The sequence below is a fragment of the Balaenoptera borealis genome (genome assembly GCF_965194805.1).
Source record: "Balaenoptera borealis genome assembly, chromosome: 8".
NCBI lineage: Eukaryota > Metazoa > Chordata > Mammalia > Artiodactyla > Balaenopteridae > Balaenoptera > Balaenoptera borealis.
This window is the reverse complement of record NC_138865.1, coordinates 57896349-57915365: the sequence shown is the minus strand read 5'-3', so window position 1 is coordinate 57915365 and position 19017 is coordinate 57896349. Positions and strand designations below refer to the sequence as shown.

The following is a 19017-nucleotide window of genomic DNA, read 5'->3' as shown; positions in this document are numbered from 1 at the left end:
GTCTGTATGTATACATGTGTATACAAAATTATATAAAGGACTATATAAATAAGCTAAAATAAGGCAATAGTGGGAATGTTATGTATACATATTATTACAGGTCATAACTACTGCAGCATATTAAAGCATGAAAAAGTCGATTATAATAATATACATCTTTTTTAACTACAGATGGGTGACGAACAATGACAGTTTTGCACCAGAGGACCCATGTTTCTTTTGTGATGTTTGCTTCCGAATGCTCCACTATGATTCAGAAGGCAACAAACTGGGGGAATTCCTCGCTTATCCTTATGTTGATCCTGGAACCTTTAGTTAATATCAAAATGTGTACCCTTTACTTCCAAGAAATGCCAGTGAGGAGCAGGATCCACCTGAAACAATCAGCTGAAGTTACCACCCCAGCAAAGAAAGTTCAAATCACAGGTCTTCTTCTTAAGCAACTTAAATGTGTTTAAATGTTTTGAAATATATTAAATTATTTTAATATTCCAAAGTATAGTTTTTATTCAGTGCTTTTTTGCCCATTTTTGAGTTGTCTCATTGATTTGTAGGAGTGCTTTATGTATGTATCCTGAGTACAAATCCTTTGTCAGATACAAGTATTCTGGTTTTCTCCCAGTCTGTAGTATGCCTATTCACTCTTTGTCCAGAGGGCTTTTTGCTCATCTGTCATTATACATCAAGTGATGGAAGTGTTTTGAAAATTCTTTGAAGAATGTGAGCGCTACACCTTGTACCATGAGGCTTCCAAGGTAAAGATCCTTCAAATATCTGTAATAAAAATGAGGGAGAAGTTAAGAATAAAAGCAGACTATTTAATAAATACAATATTAAGAGTAGCTATTGTGTAATTTAATCTTACACTGAGCGCTTTTGTAATGTTAGGTTTTGTTTTGGTAGAAACTAGGCACACTTAACACTTCAGAAAGACTCACTACACGAATAACGAATGTATAAAGATCTTGAGTATACACTCATACCTTCACAGAAGTAACTTAAACTGAAGCTTCATTTCTTGACCAGAAGTTTTTGGAATCACAAATGCTATTAGTTTAAAATGTATGCCAATTTAATATTTTTATGATTTAAAGAAATAGATTTTATCTAATATGACCAATGAATGGACATGGGAAATCAAGATCCTATGGATTGCTAGCTGTGGATCACGATTCTTAGGCAATAATACACAGCATCCTGTATACAAAAACACAATTGTTTTTCTATCCCAGCTCTTCATTCTTCTGGTTATGATAGTCTAGTTATCCTATTCTCATTCTGGGCCAAAGGGCAACTTTGATAAATTCTGAGGTCTAGCTCCGTGAGAGAAAATTGTAGCTACCTATATTGAAATGTTTTCTGGAAATCTTTTTTGGTGGAAAATTTAATTCTGTTTAATACTTTTAGGAATGCTGGAAAAATATTAAACAGAATTAAACATTTTAAATGTGTTGTACTTAAATTTCACGTTCTCTCTTCTAGGTTATATTTAAATTCGGCTGAATTCCACTTTCCCTGGATGGCTAAGAACATTTACCATATAAATCAAAAACTGATGAAGCCTAAAAGACTGTGTGTTTAAAAGGTTGACAGTGAAATGTTTTATGGACTTAAATGCCACATAAGTCAATTAAGTCGATTGGTATGTAGAAGACAAGGACCTGTTTCTAGCGGTGAGCATATTCACTGATTCAGTCAATACACCAGAAAATCAGCATAAGGAAATAAGAGGTCCCTCCATGGCTGGCTGGCTGTTATTGCCTGCATGTTTACTTTCATGTTTCCAATGATGCTGAATTAGAACAGATTGAAAATCCTGCTGGAAAACCAAAGATTTATCTAATTCTTTAAAGTTCCACAGGTAAAAATGAATTTTTGCTTCCTTTATTTTTAAACTGCATTCCTTATAGGTCTTCCATTAGTATGCAAGGGCCTGTTTACTTTTATTTTCATCATTTCATATCTCAAAACAGCAAATTCCAGAAAGTGGATTGTCACAAAGCAGCATTAATCCATGCGTGGTACCAATCAATTTATTTTACTGGCAAAGGCGGCTGTCAGTTAAAACATTACTGCTATTGAAATTCTTATCTTGTTCTTCTTTGAGATTATTATTCTGCTGGTTCTTAAGGTTAACTTCTTCACCGAAGTTACAAAGGCTCAGATACCCTTCTATTATTATTTCCTGGTGCGGTCTAAAGGCCTACCATATTACTCTCAGAACTTGCCAATGTATTGCATATCAGTTATACAGGTCTCCCACTACGTTCAACTCAAAAGAAACCCCTAACTTTGAAGTAGGCATATTTAAGATGTTTTGAATCAGGGATTTTGTAGCTGTAAAATTCAGTTTCAAACACATGACAAACTACAGTCAACATTTTATCTGAAGAAGGCAAACATGAAAATGTTATGAACTTACTAATCAGCATCCTCTGTAGTTAGAAATGAATGGAATTTTGATATACTAGTGGATGGACAGGCACAAAATGATTACCTAGAAAAGCAATACCTATTTTAGGCTTCAGTATCCTTTAAGGATAATTTGACCTTTCTCCCAATCAAATTGCAGTGTCTCTATCATCTCTAAGGTTGGAAAATTACACAGCATAACTATGTAAACACATTTTGGACTATATAGCAGCTTCTCCATTTCTTAATATGTAATTATGGGTTTGCTATTTCCAATAGATCATTTCTCTGGATAAGTTGTATTAGTGAAGCCCTCACAGAGCCCTGTAAAAGCCTTTGCTCTTGTACAGGATTAGATGGCAGACCTGATCTTGACCTGACGTCTTTAACCAGGTAAGTGTGTATGGGGTACACTACAATCAATGTATCAGCAAAAACTGGATAAAATCTATCATCCTACTATTTGAAATCATTCCAATCAAGCTGTTTCAGGTTCTCCATTTTAGATGATACATATGAAATTTCTCTAGAACAGCTGAGAAAACATGCAACAACTGATTCTGCTGAGTCATGTGTAACTTACTCTTTTAAACGTTACCTGATGGTTAAAAAAAAAAAAATCACAGAAGAGATGTTGCTTATATATTAAAAAAAATACGTTTGGGTTGGGGCTAGCTACCTCATTTAAAGTATCTCTTACTGACTTGTTCAGCTATGTAGTTTTGGTCAAATACAAATTTAAATTGAGCCAGTGCTCCCAAAAATTGATACCGGTTTATATATGACTTTTTCTTAAGAGTTCTGAGAATAGTAGTTATCTGTGAATCAACCTATGACAAAAAAATTTTTTCTTGAAATGAGGGTAAAGAGAAGGCAACAGTGTTTTAACACTACATGAATCAACTGGCTAGAGCAAGGTCAGCCCATAAAAGTAGACATAAATAATCAGAATGCTACTATATTTCTCTCCAGCATTTGAATAGTCTGTGGTTTCTTGGTAGAACTATATAGATCCGTTGGGTCACCGAAAAAAAAAGGAAGGGTAAACCAAAAGATAACATTTCCTTTATTTTTATCATTTTGAGCTTATGTTTTAGTAACCCTGTGTCCCCAAATAATACAGTTTCTATGACCAAGTATACTCTCTTGGAAGCAAATCCAGAATTCTAGCACAGTTTTATAAGTGGCAAAGAAGTAATTTACTAGTAGACTTTGATAGAAAAATTCTTTAATCAAAACAAGTTTACATGTTGACACTTATGGCTTAACTAGAATAAATCTGTCCAAATTTAAATTGTATTAAGGACCAAACAGATATAATAGCAAGAGTTCCCTCAAAACAGTGGGTCCTAGTTCCATTGTAAGACCTCTCAAAAGCAAAACTCCAATTACTGAAATGTTTCAAACTTTTCATCTATAGATGAAAACAATTACCCGAGAGGTCAAAGCATACGATGCATGTCACATGCAAACACTGGTAATTAAGCCTTTTTCCCATATTCAGTTTCTAAACATGAGAAGTGTCTTTTAAGCTACTGCAAACCACCAACTGACCTAGTATTCAAAATATCTTAGAAATGCTATCTGTTAAGTTACCCTTAAATTTTGTGTTAACCTTGGTTCACCCTGATTTAGTCCATATCCATGAATATACAGACAACTCCTTTACTTTTGTCTACTGTGTTTCCACTTTTTGCAATCCTGTCACATGTATGACATAGAAATAAAAATTCCCTTCTGGTATAGCCATGTTTTCAAATAGGTTAGTTTCCTTACATAGTATTTACTTTTATTTACTGCAAAAGCATTATGGATTGCATTTTTTCCAATTAAAAAAATACTTAGTGACTTCTTTAATGTGGGACTTTTAAAAAATTCAGAAACTTGACACATTTCTCAAAAATAAACTTTTATCATTTAGTTTTCAGTTTCAGCTACTAGTGCCTGTAAAGGATCTTAAATGGTTGAACCCTAAAGCCAGATTCATTCCTATATATACTCCTGCTCGCTGCAGGAAACTCATGTGACTTCACTGAATTCCCAGCCACAAAACTAAATTACCTTCAAAAGTTAACATGAGTTTTGTACCCCGTAGAACAGTTCAACGTCAGTTGGATATCTAGTTGTCATACAAAAAGGCATACAGACCACACATTGTTACAAAGCAGCAGGATAATGTAGCACAATGTAGACTGAGATTAAAATTAACTTTTGATAAAAGAAGGGAGGGAGTGAATACTTGTATAGAAGTAACATTTTATCTACTGTAAAAATGATTAACTTCTACAAAACCCACAAACAATGAAAAGACAGTCTGGTAAATCCAAGATTTGTAAAAACTATGCACAAAACCCACAGTATTTGGGAAGAGAGGAAAGGTTTATACAAGTAGCAGTTTTAAAAATGTAACCTTTTTCTACTATCAATTACACATTAACATACACACACTAATTGAAAATATACTACAACCAATGTCTGGAAAAGCAGTTTAACATTTCCTAAAATGGACTTTCCCTCACATTTACTGTATAATGTAGCTGTTAATACTGCACAAGTACAATTAGCAATGTTTAGTCACTTTTAAACAAAGGTTAAGGAGATTTCTCCCTCAAAGCAAGTTTTAAACATCAAAACCTATGCTTATAAAAATTTAAAACTTTCAGCAGTCTAAATATTTCCAATGAAAACCATTACAAACTTCTCAAATGTTCTTTATATTCCAGGTATGTCAACCTAGTTATCTAGTGCAGAATCCTTCAGAGATATTTCAGTCTCTCTCTCTTCACTGGATGGCCTAAAGAAAAGGGGGAAAGAAAGGTGTGACAACTGGGATTAGGATTTTTTTTTCCTCAGGAGGAAAAAAGATATTAAATCTGTGCATTTGTTTTTAAAATCACCAAAAGAATTTTTTCCGTGACTTATTGTTAATTGTTATCTTTTGTTCAAAATTTTATTTTACCATGTTGTGTCTTCTTCCCAAAGTAATATGCACATCAAGCAAAATAACTCAGGGAAGCATCATGGCCCAGGCCCTTTCCCACCACTGCCAGCTTTAAAATGAATTCTCTTTAAAGAACATGAAAATGTTATATCTGTGATACCAACATATTATAAATCTTAAGAGAGGGTAATATACACACGGACAAGAGTTACCTGAATTTCAGAATTAGAAAGGATGTTTGATTCCAAGTCCAAGTTTGATTCAAGTGTACAGTGGACAAACCAAGATTTGGATAACTACGGTTACATATCTAGTTATTTTAGAGTGGGTATGGTAATACAACACAGCCTGTGATTCTAGATCTAATTTCTGTATCCTGTCAAAATTCAAGAAGTATGGACATGGGTCATTATTAAAGGTGCTATCAGTGGAAGAAGTCCAAGGAATAGTTATTTTTTTAAACAGGATTCCTGCCTTGCTCTATTCCCTTGAATACAGTGGCATATTAGTTTTAAGTGAAGTTTCTTTACGGCTTGGCCATTTTAATTTGCGTCTTGAATCCTGAATTCAGGAAGTGAGTGATGGAAATATAATCCCTTACACAAATAACCTTGGAACAGCAATGTGATTTAAAAATTAAAACATACATCACAACCCACTAAAACATGTCCTCACTTTTTCTTAATGCTGGCCTCGTGGTGGTCTTTGCTTTCTTCATTGCTGTCTCCATTATGTTGTGGTTGATTACTGTCTTGAGCATCCGATCCTCCATTTAGAGTCTTTGAACCTTTATAAAGATTTCAATGGAAAAACTGTTAGAGCTTCTCATATTTTAAGATGTCTTGAAAGACCCAAAATCAAAAATAAAACATAGTCCCAAAGTTTCTAATACTGTATTTTATTTGAAATTACATTGTAATCCTTTGGGTAGACAAGGCACAGTAAGAAACAGGGTTACTACATATATCTGTCCATATAAGAAGTAGGTTACTAATCTGATTATTCCATTTGTTACTGTTATCAGGAACACGAAAGGGTGGTACAACTCTTTGGAGCATTATGATTTATTCTAGTTCTTAGAAAAAGCAATGTGAATCACAGTAAAATTTTGTATTTAACAACAAAACGTGGCAAAATAGTTAATTAACATGATTTCGTCTCTTATGACAAAATGATGAGGGCTTCCCTGTAAATACTATTTCATTAACAAATCTCTAAGGAGTCCTATATCATTCCCTAATAAGTGAGTAGCAAAATTCAACTCCTTCGGAACATTTTTTTCTACATTAAGCAGTTGCTGCTAAGATGTTTTAGTACCGTGGAATTGGGGAAGCTGCTAACTTGGGGGGAAGTGGCTAATGGTACAGGCAGACCTCGATTTATTGCACTTGACTTTGCTGTGCTTCATAGATACTGCATTTTTTTTTTTTTTTTTTTTACAAATTCAACGTTTGTGGCAATCCTGCATCAAGCATGTTTATCAGCACCATTTTCCCAACAGCATTTGATCACTCCACTTCTCTGTGTCACATTTTGGTAATTCTCACAGTATTTCAAACTTTTTGACTTTTGTTATATTTGTTACAGTGATCTGTGGTCAAGTGATATTTGATGTTATTACTATGACTCACTGAAGGCTCCAGATGATTTGTTAACATTTTCTTAGCAACGAAGTATTTTTTTTATTAACGTATGTACACTGTTTTTTTAGACATAATCCTACTACACACTTAATAGATTACAGTATAGGGTAAAAAACTTTTATACACCCTGGGAAACCAAAAAACTCATGTGACTCACTTTATTACAGTAGTCTGGAACCAAACCTGTGGGGTATGCCTGTAACTATGGATTCTGTTTTAAGCGTCGGTCATATATACATCCTAAAATATTTATGATTGAAATAGTGTATCTGGAATTTGCTTCAAAATAATCTTCAGGGGTGTCACAGAGAAACTTGATGGGGATATAAAAAAGCAATGCTCATGTATTGATAATTGCAGAAGCTGAGTGATGGGGACATGGGAAGTTCATTTCCCTCGACTTCTGTATAGGTTAGAAATGTTTCCTAATTTAAATGGAAAGAGAATAGCAACCACTACTACTACTAATTTAAACTTGATGAAAACTTAGGGATGAAAAAGAAACCCAGAAGCTAAGGCTGATCATGTTCTGCTAAGGGCTTTATTAGACTTTCTCATCATTTAATATAGATAAGGTATTAATAGGATTAAATATTGAAGCCATTTTTAAAAAGTAGTTCCAGCGAACAATTACCACATACCTGTTTGTTCCTTTTCTAGCTTTTTGTTTGGCCCTTTCTTCCCTTGATCTTTGGTTTTATTTGCTTCCTCATGCTGCCTTTGTTCGGCAAGAGATTTATTCAGCACTTGTGTGATCACAGAATCTCCTTCACCAACCAAAAACATGTTCTTAAACTTGTTATACAACATTGTAGACTTTTCCATGATAATCTGACTAACTTTGAATCGCCGTATCTGAGAAAACAAAACATACTCATAATTAATTTTTTAAATGTTACTTAATGAAGTGGTGATAATGAGGAAATTTTAAAAATCTACATGACTCAAAATCACTTACTTTTTTCAGTGTTGTAATCATCTCTGTGTGTTTTTGAGCTTGCTGCATTGTGACCTGAAGTGAAGCAAGTTCATCCAAGGCCTCAATACATCTGTTCACATCCTTCATGACAAAATAGTAATTTCATAACTGTTAATTACCACAACCCATATAATCTATTTCTAGAGATTACTTTTAAAATCTCAAATAACAAGGCAGTACAAAATAACCAGTAATAGTCTGTTATCTCAAATTTACACTTATAAAATCATGTGAGAAAATAAAATATGAAGCTATAAAAGCAGCACTATATTTTTAAATGAGGTATTAAACACTTACAAGATTATCAATTTTGAGTGAATTTTTAATTTCAGCATGTATCCTTTGAAGTCGAGAATCCATTGATGTTTCTATAAATTAAAATGTGAAACACAGTAAATAGATTTTCCAAAACCAGTATTTTTGTATAATCTAAGCAAACAATAATGGAAAGGTTTGGTAAATTTTTAAAAATGTTCTTTGTAATCTGTCTACATCATTAAGAAGTTATCTGCCATTTTTAGTATTTAGGAAACCAACATTCATCATATAAGCAAAGAATCACCATCTAGCTGCATGTTGCTAAAAAAAAGCAGTCTGCATCCAATAACTCCTCTTCTGCAATCCTTAAGGCACTGCTTCACCCTTACACATTTAACCAAAACTAAAAAATCCATCTGAAACCAGATTTGTCAGAAATGGTAAAACATCTAGCTTTAGGCAATGTTATAAAAATTTGACTTCATCATATATTGAGCAGTAAAATAATAAGACTCCTTAGCAAGTTCACCTGATAACACTTAAAAACAGTGCAAGGTATATAGAATCCATTAGGGATTTGAAATGTATACTTGTAGGATAAGAACATAAAATGACCAATTTCAAAACCTATACAGTTAGGTGTCTGTAAAACTTCCTTTCTGTGTAGAATACAATTTTATACATCTTAGAAAGTGAAATAACTAACCTCGCTTCTTCTCCACTTTCTTAACTTCTGGCTTCTTTCCTTCATCTTTATTCTGCCTATCAAATGTTAACACAAATATTTCAAAAACATTGGAACTTTGTGACTGGTTACCAAACGCCCACAATCCCTTATGTAAAAGTTAAAATTTTTTTTCTTTAAAATAGTCAGTGGCCTAGATCACAAGGAATTGACTATAATTTTTAGAACTCGGTAATGCCACATTAGTATTAATTAGTATAAATATAAACAAAACTCAAAACGTAAAAATTAACATGCTAAAGTAATCTAACAATCTAATTTTTCAGTGGCATTACAAAGAAATTTTAATGGCTGCCTCGGTGAAATTTTGTTCCAACAATACTGTGTTAAAAGACCGACTTTAGGGTCAGTGGATAAACAGGCCATAGTGGAAAGAGAATGCCTGTAAATGTTTCATGAATTCTACATCACAATTATTTTTTAAAATAGCACGTCAAAATAGACTGATTTAATTGTTCCCACATCTCCCAAGGGTAGATAATTTGAGGGGTTCAAAGTTAGTTTCAAGGTTAAATAGACTTTATAATACTAGTAGATTAAAATGGAGTGGGATTTTTTTTGTGCCAATATATCAAACTTAAATGACATTCACTAACATTTACATACCATTTCACAAATGAAAAGGTACCATTTTACTGTAAATCACAAAAATAACCATTTAAAAATGAATTCTTAATCATTTCTAGTACCTTGACTTGGAGTTCGGGCCCTATTATAATAAACCAATTGAAATAGACAAGAACAAAAAAATATCTAAAAATCAGGTATTTTTTTTAAAAAACTTTATTTTAAAATTTTGGTTACAGTTTCATTTTTGTTTTCTTAACAAGTCTACTGTTTAATCTCTCAGGATTAAAAAACAATTATTAATCTTCTAAAGAACTGAACAACAAAGGAATGTCAAGGGAAGGGCACAACTGCCCCATTCTCTGGGGGTATAGTAGTTACTCCAGTTTAACACCTAGCTTCAAAACAAAATGAATTTTTATATTTTCTAAATGAAATAATGTACAACCACCATCTTCATCTGAGCTTATTATAACTTTCAAACACAAAGCTTCATTTTAAGCTTGGTAAAAATCTTTTAACAGGAATGATGGCCGACCTTAATATGTAGTGTGTATCTTACAGGAAATGTTTTTTAACAATCATAACACAGTAATAATGCCATTAATGAAGTCCTCAATTTAGAATCTGGAACATTCTTCCATCAAGGGGGGGGAGGGGGAAATTCAGTCCAATGAGTCTGTCTCAAGATCTTCATCTCTTGTTTGCTCCACTTGTATTCTCTTTTCAGTAACTGGATTAATGCTTTGAGCCCAAAATGAGATATATTTTTTATTACTGTAGATTACATGTTGTTTGGCTGGGAATACAATACAATAAACTTTATTTTGCATAATGCATTTCATACAAGCTGCATCTGAAATGCTTTACAGAGCAAAACTGTCCAAGTACAAAGTTTTGTAATAACAGGAGAAGGAAAGAAAACACAAATATTAGAATTTGAGAAAGTTACATTCGGAGGACATTCAAAAAGAAATTGAAACACATAAAGATTAACTCTGAGATACTGAAGAAGGGTTGGGCTAGATTTACTAAGCAACAACTAATTTTATATCTTAATTTGGGGAGCACAATAAAGTTAAAAGCAACAAACAGTCCAACAACTTTTCAGTGAAAGGACAGGAAAGGATAGGTAACAAAAAATAACTCTAGTATTTACATAAATGGTCAAAGTCTAACATTAAAGGGAGTAACATTTCTGAGCTTTAGATCAATTTTTAAATTACTCCCTCAAGTAGCTAAAACTGCTTATATATCCTCCAAAAAAACTAAGAAAGCAGATGGTCAAACGCTATACTTATCAAGAAAGACTTTCGGCTTACAGATTTATTATATATAAAAAAAGTACAAAATTACTTAAGAATAGTTTTAAGAATTTCACTTTATTATTAAGTTTGTCTTAGTGACCTAGAGCATGTTTTAAAAATCACCTCCTCACTAAACAAAAAAACAAAGTTTAGTCAGAATAATGCAAGACGCTTCACAAAGAAAGAAACGCTTTTCAGAGAAAGAACTCAAAAGTGACAGTCTAAAGGTAACTAGGAAAACAAATGTAATAAACATATGAAGCCTAATCATCATTGGCACTGCTATTTTCCCTTTTATAAAATTATTTTATAGAATAAACTTTTTAAAGGGGAAAAATTCCCCTTAAACTTCTTAGCTTGAACTTGATTTATTGCACACATCTAATGCAAACCCTGTCAGCCTTTAAATTTTCTTTTACTGGCTTCTTGGGTTTCCAACTGTGCTTTTGTTATTTTTGCTGGTCTTTTGGGGGAGGGCTGCTGGTGGTATGACAAATATGGGTATTTCTTTCATTCTTTCTCCACCAATTTATTATCTTTCTCTATTTAATATTATACAAGAAAATAGAGGATAAGGACATTTTCTACAAAGCCACTTAACAGTTAAGCCCTATCTGCACTTTCAGTTTAAATTAAAAATAATTCACAGGGTGATTATCTCAGTAAATTTCATCCTCTTTACTCAGAAAAGAATGAAGCCTGAAACATGATTATCATATACTAAGGACATTTTTCTAACACAATGGAAAAGTCACTTCTTTAAAAGGCTTCAGAAAGTCTGGAAAATGAGATTCTATTGTTTAAACATTTCATGCTAGCTTAAAAAAAGAAATTGAAATTTAGAAAAAGAAAATACTTACTGCTCAGTTTCCATTTGTTCCTCTTGCTTGCGTTTTCTATCTGCTGCTTCTTTCTCATGTTGGCCTTTCAGCATATTCCTTCTATGAGCAGTCTGAAAGTTTCTTCCACCTTTTCTCTTCTGTTTTATTTGAGAATTAGGATGGTTTTAGTTAACTATCAAGTCAGTGACTAATGCTTCTGTGATTACAGTCTTGGGAGAAAAGAAGCAACTAGTTTTCTTAAGGGATGAATAAATTACTAATTTTAAAAAAACCCTCAGAATTACACATTGTTGCTATCTAAATTTAACTTTCCCCTTGATGATTTTGGGATTTATAATCCATTTACTGCACTGCTATAGGAATGATATGCTTTGGTTAAGATGGGTTAAAATGAAGTACCTCAGGCTATTTGCCTCTGCACTATGACTTTGACTTCAGTACCTGTTTACTGACAAGTACCTGCTCAACCTACCGAATTTAGTTTTGGGCTCCTGAAGTACTAATAAATTAGATAAACATAAATGAAAGACCTATACAACCTGGGTCTGTAGATTTCCAAGGCTATACACAAAACTTGTGTTTTTATACAGAAAAGAACGTATAGCTTTAATGAAATTCCCAAACAACTGCTGTATTCAAATAAAGTACCACCAATAAAATGTACCCTAAATAGGCCTGAAGTGTTAAGAATTTCATTGAGGTAAATAATAAAAATCTATGTATAAATGTACCTTTTTACATCTGTCTTCACTGGTCACAACCTATCTGGCTTAATTCTCTACTTTCCTACCTTTTCTGTCAATAGGTAGGTGGGGTTACTGGAAATTTATCATGTGACATTTAATTTCCATGTAATTATGAAAAGGTAAGATAAACTTGGGATGTACAATAAAGTTTCAAATATGCTTCTTAACACAGGTAATTCAAGTTTATTCAGAAAGGTAAAGAAATTCATTTTAACTTTTAATCACATTTATAGACTTTCATAAAGATACTGAAACTTTCCTAAAGATTAAGAACTACATAGGAAGCTAAAAATAGAACAAATATTTTATTTGATATGCAAATGTTCTACCTTTTCACCTTCTTGATCATCTCCTTCCTCTTCAGAATCAGAGGTTGATGTAAGCCCTGTTTTAGCTAAATTTTTCCTTTTTGATTCAACTTCTTTTTTCCCCTCTTTTTTATCTGGCTCTTTTCTTGGCTTATCTTCTTCCTTCTGGCCCTCTTCATCCTTTTTAAGCTGCTTTTTAGGTTGTTTTTCCTCTTGCCCTTTTTTCTTACTTTTGTCTTCTTCAGTTACCCTATTTCACAGGCACAACAATGAAAAATAATCTTTTATGTATCATTAGTACTTGTCATTCAACCACCTCTCTGAGTTAATTGAGTAAGTACTCTGGATAACAATAAGCTACATGTAGTTTGTTTTTTATTTAAAAACAAATTTTAAATATCTTTAAGTAAAATATAATGGAGTGTCATTATCAACCAATCATAAAAGGAAAAGAACATCCTTTTAATATAAGTTAGAAGATAGAAAAATTACAGTGGCATTAGGGTAATAGAAAAGTGATTTTTTTTCCCTTTGTTTTCCATGTTTTTTGTAATGTGACTCATTCACTTAAAAATAATATTGAGTACTATCTCATATGCCATGGTACTGTTCTTGACTTTGGGGAACATCAGTGTATAAGATGTGTGAGATGCCTAGATTTTATGGAGCTCATATTCTACATATTTATAAAAGTAAATAATGTTTTAAAAAGTAGCCACGCTGGGAAAAATACAATTGCAGAATCGAACTGCATAATGGTGAAATACGGTCATTTTAAAATTTAAAGAAATATGCTTTGCAATGTAAAAAGCTCCCAACTGATGCATATAATGGTAAAATATATGGCCAATTAACCTTAATATTACAGTGTTCAAGGAATTTCATTGAGATTTACACATATTATATAATTACATCAATGGATTTGAAAGCTGGAAGGGACCCCAGATCATTTAGTCCAACCCATTCCATTTAAGAAATGAGAAAATGATGGTGCAAAAGGTCAAATAACCCAATCTCTCAATTCCAAATCCACTGACCTACCAGACAACTGCCTCCTTGAACCCTTAAGATTATTAAATTGGAAAAGAAAAAAAAAAAATCACTTTATTTCTTTAGAAATTTTTTGTCACATAACTACCATTGGCTATGTTTATTTTTAAATGTTATATAGGTTTCATCCTTTTAATCGATGGAAGAAAAAGCAGGCAAGTAAAATCCCTTAACTTTCTTCAGTATTTCCACAAGGGGGTAAATATTTTAATAATGATCATTTTGTGGAGATGGGAATAGAGAATCAAATATGAAAGGGATTCCCATGGCTCTTAATAGATATTGACAAACTGTCTCCCCCAAAATGTTAACCCCTATGCAAAGAGGCAGGTATTAAAAATAAAAATATCCTTTTAACCCAGCAAATCTGCTTCTAGCAATGTATTCTAACCAATATATTTGCACATGTACAAAACGACAGATGACAATGTCTAAAAAAATGTATCCATACAAGAAATAAACTTTTAAGAATTATGATACAGGGGCTTCCCTGGTGGCGCAGTGGTTGAGAATCTGCCTGCTAATGCAGGGGACACGGGTTCGAGCCCTGGTCTGGGAAGATCCCACATGCCGCGGAGCAACTAGGCCCGTGAGCCGCAACTACTGAGCCTGTGCGTCTGGAGCCTGTGCTCCGCAACAGGAGAGGCCGCAATAGTGAGAGGCCCGCGCACCGCAATGAAGAGTGGCCCCCGCTTGCTGCAACTAGAGAAAGCCCTCGCACAGAAACGAAGACCCAACACAGCCAAAAATAAATTAATTAATTAATTAAAATATTTTAAAAAAAAAAGAATTATGATACATACACAGTGGAATACCATGCAGCTGTTTTTCTTTTTTAAAGGTAGATTTAAAAGTGTATCGTTAAGTTTTTAAGAAATGGGATTATTATTTCAAAGTTTTTAAAACAGTGTCAAAGCAGAGAACTCTCATAAACGTAACTATCACTGCTTGCTGCAATTAAGTCTTTTCCCAATGGTCCTCCCTCCTTACCATCTTCCATGAAAAACAGACCTCATGGTGATAATTCCCTTTTTAATAGGTACAATAGGAAACACATATTAAAAGACTAAACAAAATTATAAATACATGTTAATAGCAAAAAATTAATGCAAATACAACCCAAAATATCTCAGTGGCTTATAACAAATATTTTTACTTTACATGAGGATTATGAGATGGTTTCAGCTTTTCCGGACTCTATCCACTGTCTTGTCATTTCAGGACCCACTGCAAAGAAGCTGTCACTAGCAGATACACGCTGTTCTCATGATGGAGAGCTTAAGTTTCAGAAGAGCTTACATAGTTTTGCTCTACACTCCACTAAGTTTTTGCCCAGATACAAAGCTGAGAGTAGCTATAACAGCCAGTGCCCAGCCTACATATAGCACAAGTGAAAAATAAGTATTGTAAGCTGCTGGTATTTTGGGGTTGTCCATCAAAACCTAAAACGTTTGACACTTGCTTTGCATTTGAAACCCTAACATACAATGGGTAAAACTGTCATCTGTGATAACTGGAGAGAAAACTTGTTCAGTGAACTTGTGGCTCTGGGTGAAGAGGTTTCAAGATAGAATATTAGCATTTTGAGTTGATTGTTATCAACATAAATTTGATAGGGTACTTCAAGAAAGCGGTAAGTTCAAAAAATAATAGAACGACAAAGGAAGGAGAAAAAAATTCCATGCATTTCAGTGTTGAAAGTCACTTCCATCCTGTAAAAGATTTTCAAATTCAGACAAAGACTGGAGTCAAAGATCCAATCAAGGTTGTAAGTTGCCAGCCTTTCCTTAAGAATTCAAATTGGGATACCTTGATCCTTCTGATGAACAAATGGTTCTATGAAAAAGAAACCAGGGAGTAGGTCTTCAGGAAAACCTATAAACTCAAAAGTGCTTTTAGTTAAGTATAAAGAGATAAGCATGTCTGGGGAAGTCTTATGAGTGAGACCACGGCACATGAAGCTGACTAGAATTAAACAGACACATGCTAACAATAAAGTAGTATTACTACCAAAAGGGACGCTAGCCTGCATTAAGAGAAACTAATGGAGATTTAAAAAGGAATCTTGGGCCCAACTCCCTAAAGTATGAAAGCAGAATAAGAAAGCTGCTCAGCTAATAAGGAGGGTTAATACTTTCCAGTCCAAGAATCAGCCAAAAGCCATGGAGAGAAATGGACTAGGAAGATACTCTCAGGGAAAATTGGGACGTACCTAATCAAGGAAATATTCCTTGTATCTAAAACAGGGGGATCTCACAATATTTTCCCAACAGAATTCCATATTTCCTGGGGAACAATGACTGCTGTGTGCCTCTTAATCTTCTCCTTGGGAGTATTTATTATGGTTCTCTATCCCTCCCAGATCAATGTGCATATATAAAAGGGAGAGGGGAGCAAATAACCTGTGTTTCAGTTCCTAAGTCTCTAGATCAAGGCCTTATGTTGATCGTAAAATCCTAGACTTGATGCTTGATGCCCTTATTAGAAAAGACATCTTGGGGAGGAGATGAGTGAGATTTACTTGGTATGTTTAAAAACATAAACTCACATGCATGTACCTAATTTCTTAATTTCACTACAGTAGCTAAAACCATGTTGTAATTTTTGGCCACTATTTTCAAGAATATTTAAACAGCTTGGCAGTAAAATAAAACTCTTTAAACATATATTGGCTGAAAAGTACCAACACTTCTATAACTGAAATTTCCAATAAAATATTTTCATTCAAAACACTGTAAATCCATTCTTAAATGACATACTCACTTAAGCCTTTTCTATAAAATCTTTAAACACAATAGCTACAAAGTTTTGCCCTCTTTGTCTGAATATACATTCCTGCTGGTGAAGTTTCTACCCAGAAAAGCCAACACAAACAAGATCCATAATGGAAAAGAAAGATGGCAAGAAAAAAAAAAAAAACTGATTATTTTGTTAATAACTAGTTATCATTCCAAAATACTTTAAAACTTTAAATTTACAAAAATAATGTTGTGTTATTATTTTTTAAATAAAGATTATTCTGGAGGAGCAAGATTTGTGGAAATTGCTTCAAAAATACTTTGTCTAAAAATTCCCTTAAAGGGAACTATTATAAATTTTACCCTGCATTATCCAAGTATCTTATATCCTAATATACAAGAAAATGTCTTAGATTAATGAAATGATAATCGTATCAGATTTTTCTTGATTCCCTATCAATTTTAACTTTTTATATAATGAAAACTATTTTTCAGCTGTTTTGCTCATAATTCTTAGAAATACAAAATAGTAATAGCAACAAACACCCTGTAAATAAAACTGGTAAAAATGCAAAGAAATTTATACATATTGAAAGTGAAATGTCTCATTTACTGCATAACTAATTATACTCACATGTCACTCTCCGAAGGACAGGGCTGTTTTACCATTTTGGGTCTGCCTCTTGGTTTTGGAATCTTGACTTCTGTAGCTAACATTCACAGGAAAAAAAATTTTGTAACTACCAGCTTTCCCATTAAGATGTAGATCTCACATATAAAAGTTACAAATGATATATACTAAGAATATCAGTTTATTACAGATAACAATTACTTTAGGTTTTAAAAATCATATCCTCCAGTGGTTCAAATGAGTTAACAGCAGAAAATTTACAGAGGTGAATCAAGAGTATTTTCAATCTGTCCTTAGTATGGCTGAGGGATTAAAAGAACATCCCTCATTGTTGTTTTAATAGGAATGTCACAAAATTCAACTTTATAGTAGATAGCAGCACTCATATTCAACATTCATATACATATTACAGTATTATTTGTATATGTATGCTCACGTATTTGAAAATTTGTTATCAAAATTCATTGAATTTTCTAACAACACCATTAATGTGATCCATTACACTATTAAATTCCAAAGTAAAAATTAGGTAAATTGTTTTTTTTTCTTTTTGGGTATTACTCATTTTATCCTGTTTCATTAAGAATCCTCTGTTATGGGACTTCACTTCCCTGGTGGTCCAGTGGTAAAGAATCTGCCTGCCAATGCAGGGGATGCAGGTTCGATCCCTGGTCGGGGAACTAAGGTCCCACATGCCATGGGGCAACTAAACCTGCGTGCCTCAACTACTGAGCTAGCACACCTCAACGAGAGAGCCCGCATGCTGCAAACTACAGAGCCCAGGAGCCCTGGAGCCTGCATGCCACAGCTAGAGAGAGAAAACCCGCACCATAACTAGAGAGAAGCCCATGTGCTGCAATGAAGAGCCCGCATGTCGAACTAAGACCAGACGCAGCCAAAAAAAAAAGAAAACAGAATGCTATGTTATGAAGTAGAAAAAAAAATTGGCTCTATTTTGGCTAATTTTTTTGTTTTACTTTGTATTAGAGACACATCCTTCCAAACTATTTCCTATTTGCCAAATTAGGAAAATACTTTAAATAGGCAGTGCTGAAGACATCTGCATATTGTACAGGCCCTAATAAAGAAAGAATGCAATAATTTAATAGCTTTGATTATTCAAATGCTGTTTATCTCTTGTTTTCATTATGATTCCATTTGGAAAGCTTAATATTTCTAAAGTAAGAGGTAAAATAAACCCATCATTCATGGATTTTAAATCTCACCACAGCCTCATTTGCTGCTATTAAAGGAAAATGTAATGGGGATAAAACAAAATGAAAAAGTCTCAAGCAATTATTTCAAATTTAAATACTTTATTACAAAGAGCAGAAACCTTAATGTTTTATCTCCTTTGAAATTTATATATTACACATAACCAAGTACCTATTCACCTATTCCAAAGTAGCTGAGGTACAACACTTTAATGGATTAGAATAATAATCACAAGCCAGCTTTTTAAACATTAATAATCCTACCTGCAGGTCGTCCTCTTTTAGGACTCACTTTTAGATTAACAGATGCTGTTGCTGTAGTCACTACTCCTGCCTCCTCGGTTTCTACTTGTTTTTCTGCCTGAATCACAAAGATTTAAATTAACTTACTTAGCACATAGTAGGTATTCCAAATTTAGCTCAATGGCAAAAACGTGCCACTACAGGATAACAAGTTCAAATACAAGTGTAATATATATTGATCTTCATTATTTTTCAACAGTTGACTCATCAGAGTGATATCCTTAAATTTAGCTTATAATTCTAGTGAGTAATACTAGGAAACAAAAACTCACTTTTTAGATATTCTCAACCTAAAAAAGTCATTTATAAAAATAAAATGAATATTCTTGATGC

At 33.3% G+C, this 19017-nt stretch overlaps 2 protein-coding genes across 7 annotated transcripts in view; one reads left to right on the top strand and one right to left on the bottom strand.

Annotated features, from left to right (window-relative positions):
- SNAPC3 (small nuclear RNA activating complex polypeptide 3) overlaps nt 1-499 on the top strand; it is a 35979-nt gene extending 35480 nt beyond the window's left edge. The window contains exon 9 of the mRNA XM_082401680.1: nt 172-499. Coding sequence (XP_082257806.1) covers nt 172-319 — 148 coding nt within the window. The 3' untranslated portion in view covers nt 320-499. The remainder of the gene's footprint in view (nt 1-171) is intronic.
- A 3124-nt stretch (nt 500-3623) lies between these two features.
- Nucleotides 3624-19017, bottom strand: part of PSIP1 (PC4 and SRSF1 interacting protein 1) — a 73325-nt gene continuing 57931 nt past the window's right edge. For 2 of the 6 annotated variants that reach the window (XM_082401671.1, XM_082401672.1), the window contains 10 exons: nt 18646-18742; nt 17171-17246; nt 12770-12998; nt 11713-11831; nt 8940-8995; nt 8273-8343; nt 7955-8056; nt 7638-7851; nt 6029-6140; nt 3624-5206 (listed from right to left, as the gene is read on the bottom strand). In XM_082401671.1, coding sequence (XP_082257797.1) covers nt 5146-5206; nt 6029-6140; nt 7638-7851; nt 7955-8056; nt 8273-8343; nt 8940-8995; nt 11713-11831; nt 12770-12998; nt 17171-17246; nt 18646-18742 — 1137 coding nt within the window. In that variant the 3' untranslated portion in view covers nt 3624-5145. Of the gene's footprint in view, nt 5207-6028; nt 6141-7637; nt 7852-7954; nt 8057-8272; nt 8344-8939; nt 8996-9743; nt 10452-11712; nt 11832-12769; nt 12999-17170; nt 17247-18645; nt 18743-19017 lie in introns of those variants that run through there. The other 4 variants (XM_082401674.1, XM_082401675.1, XM_082401673.1 and 1 more) reach the window with 4 other exon arrangements.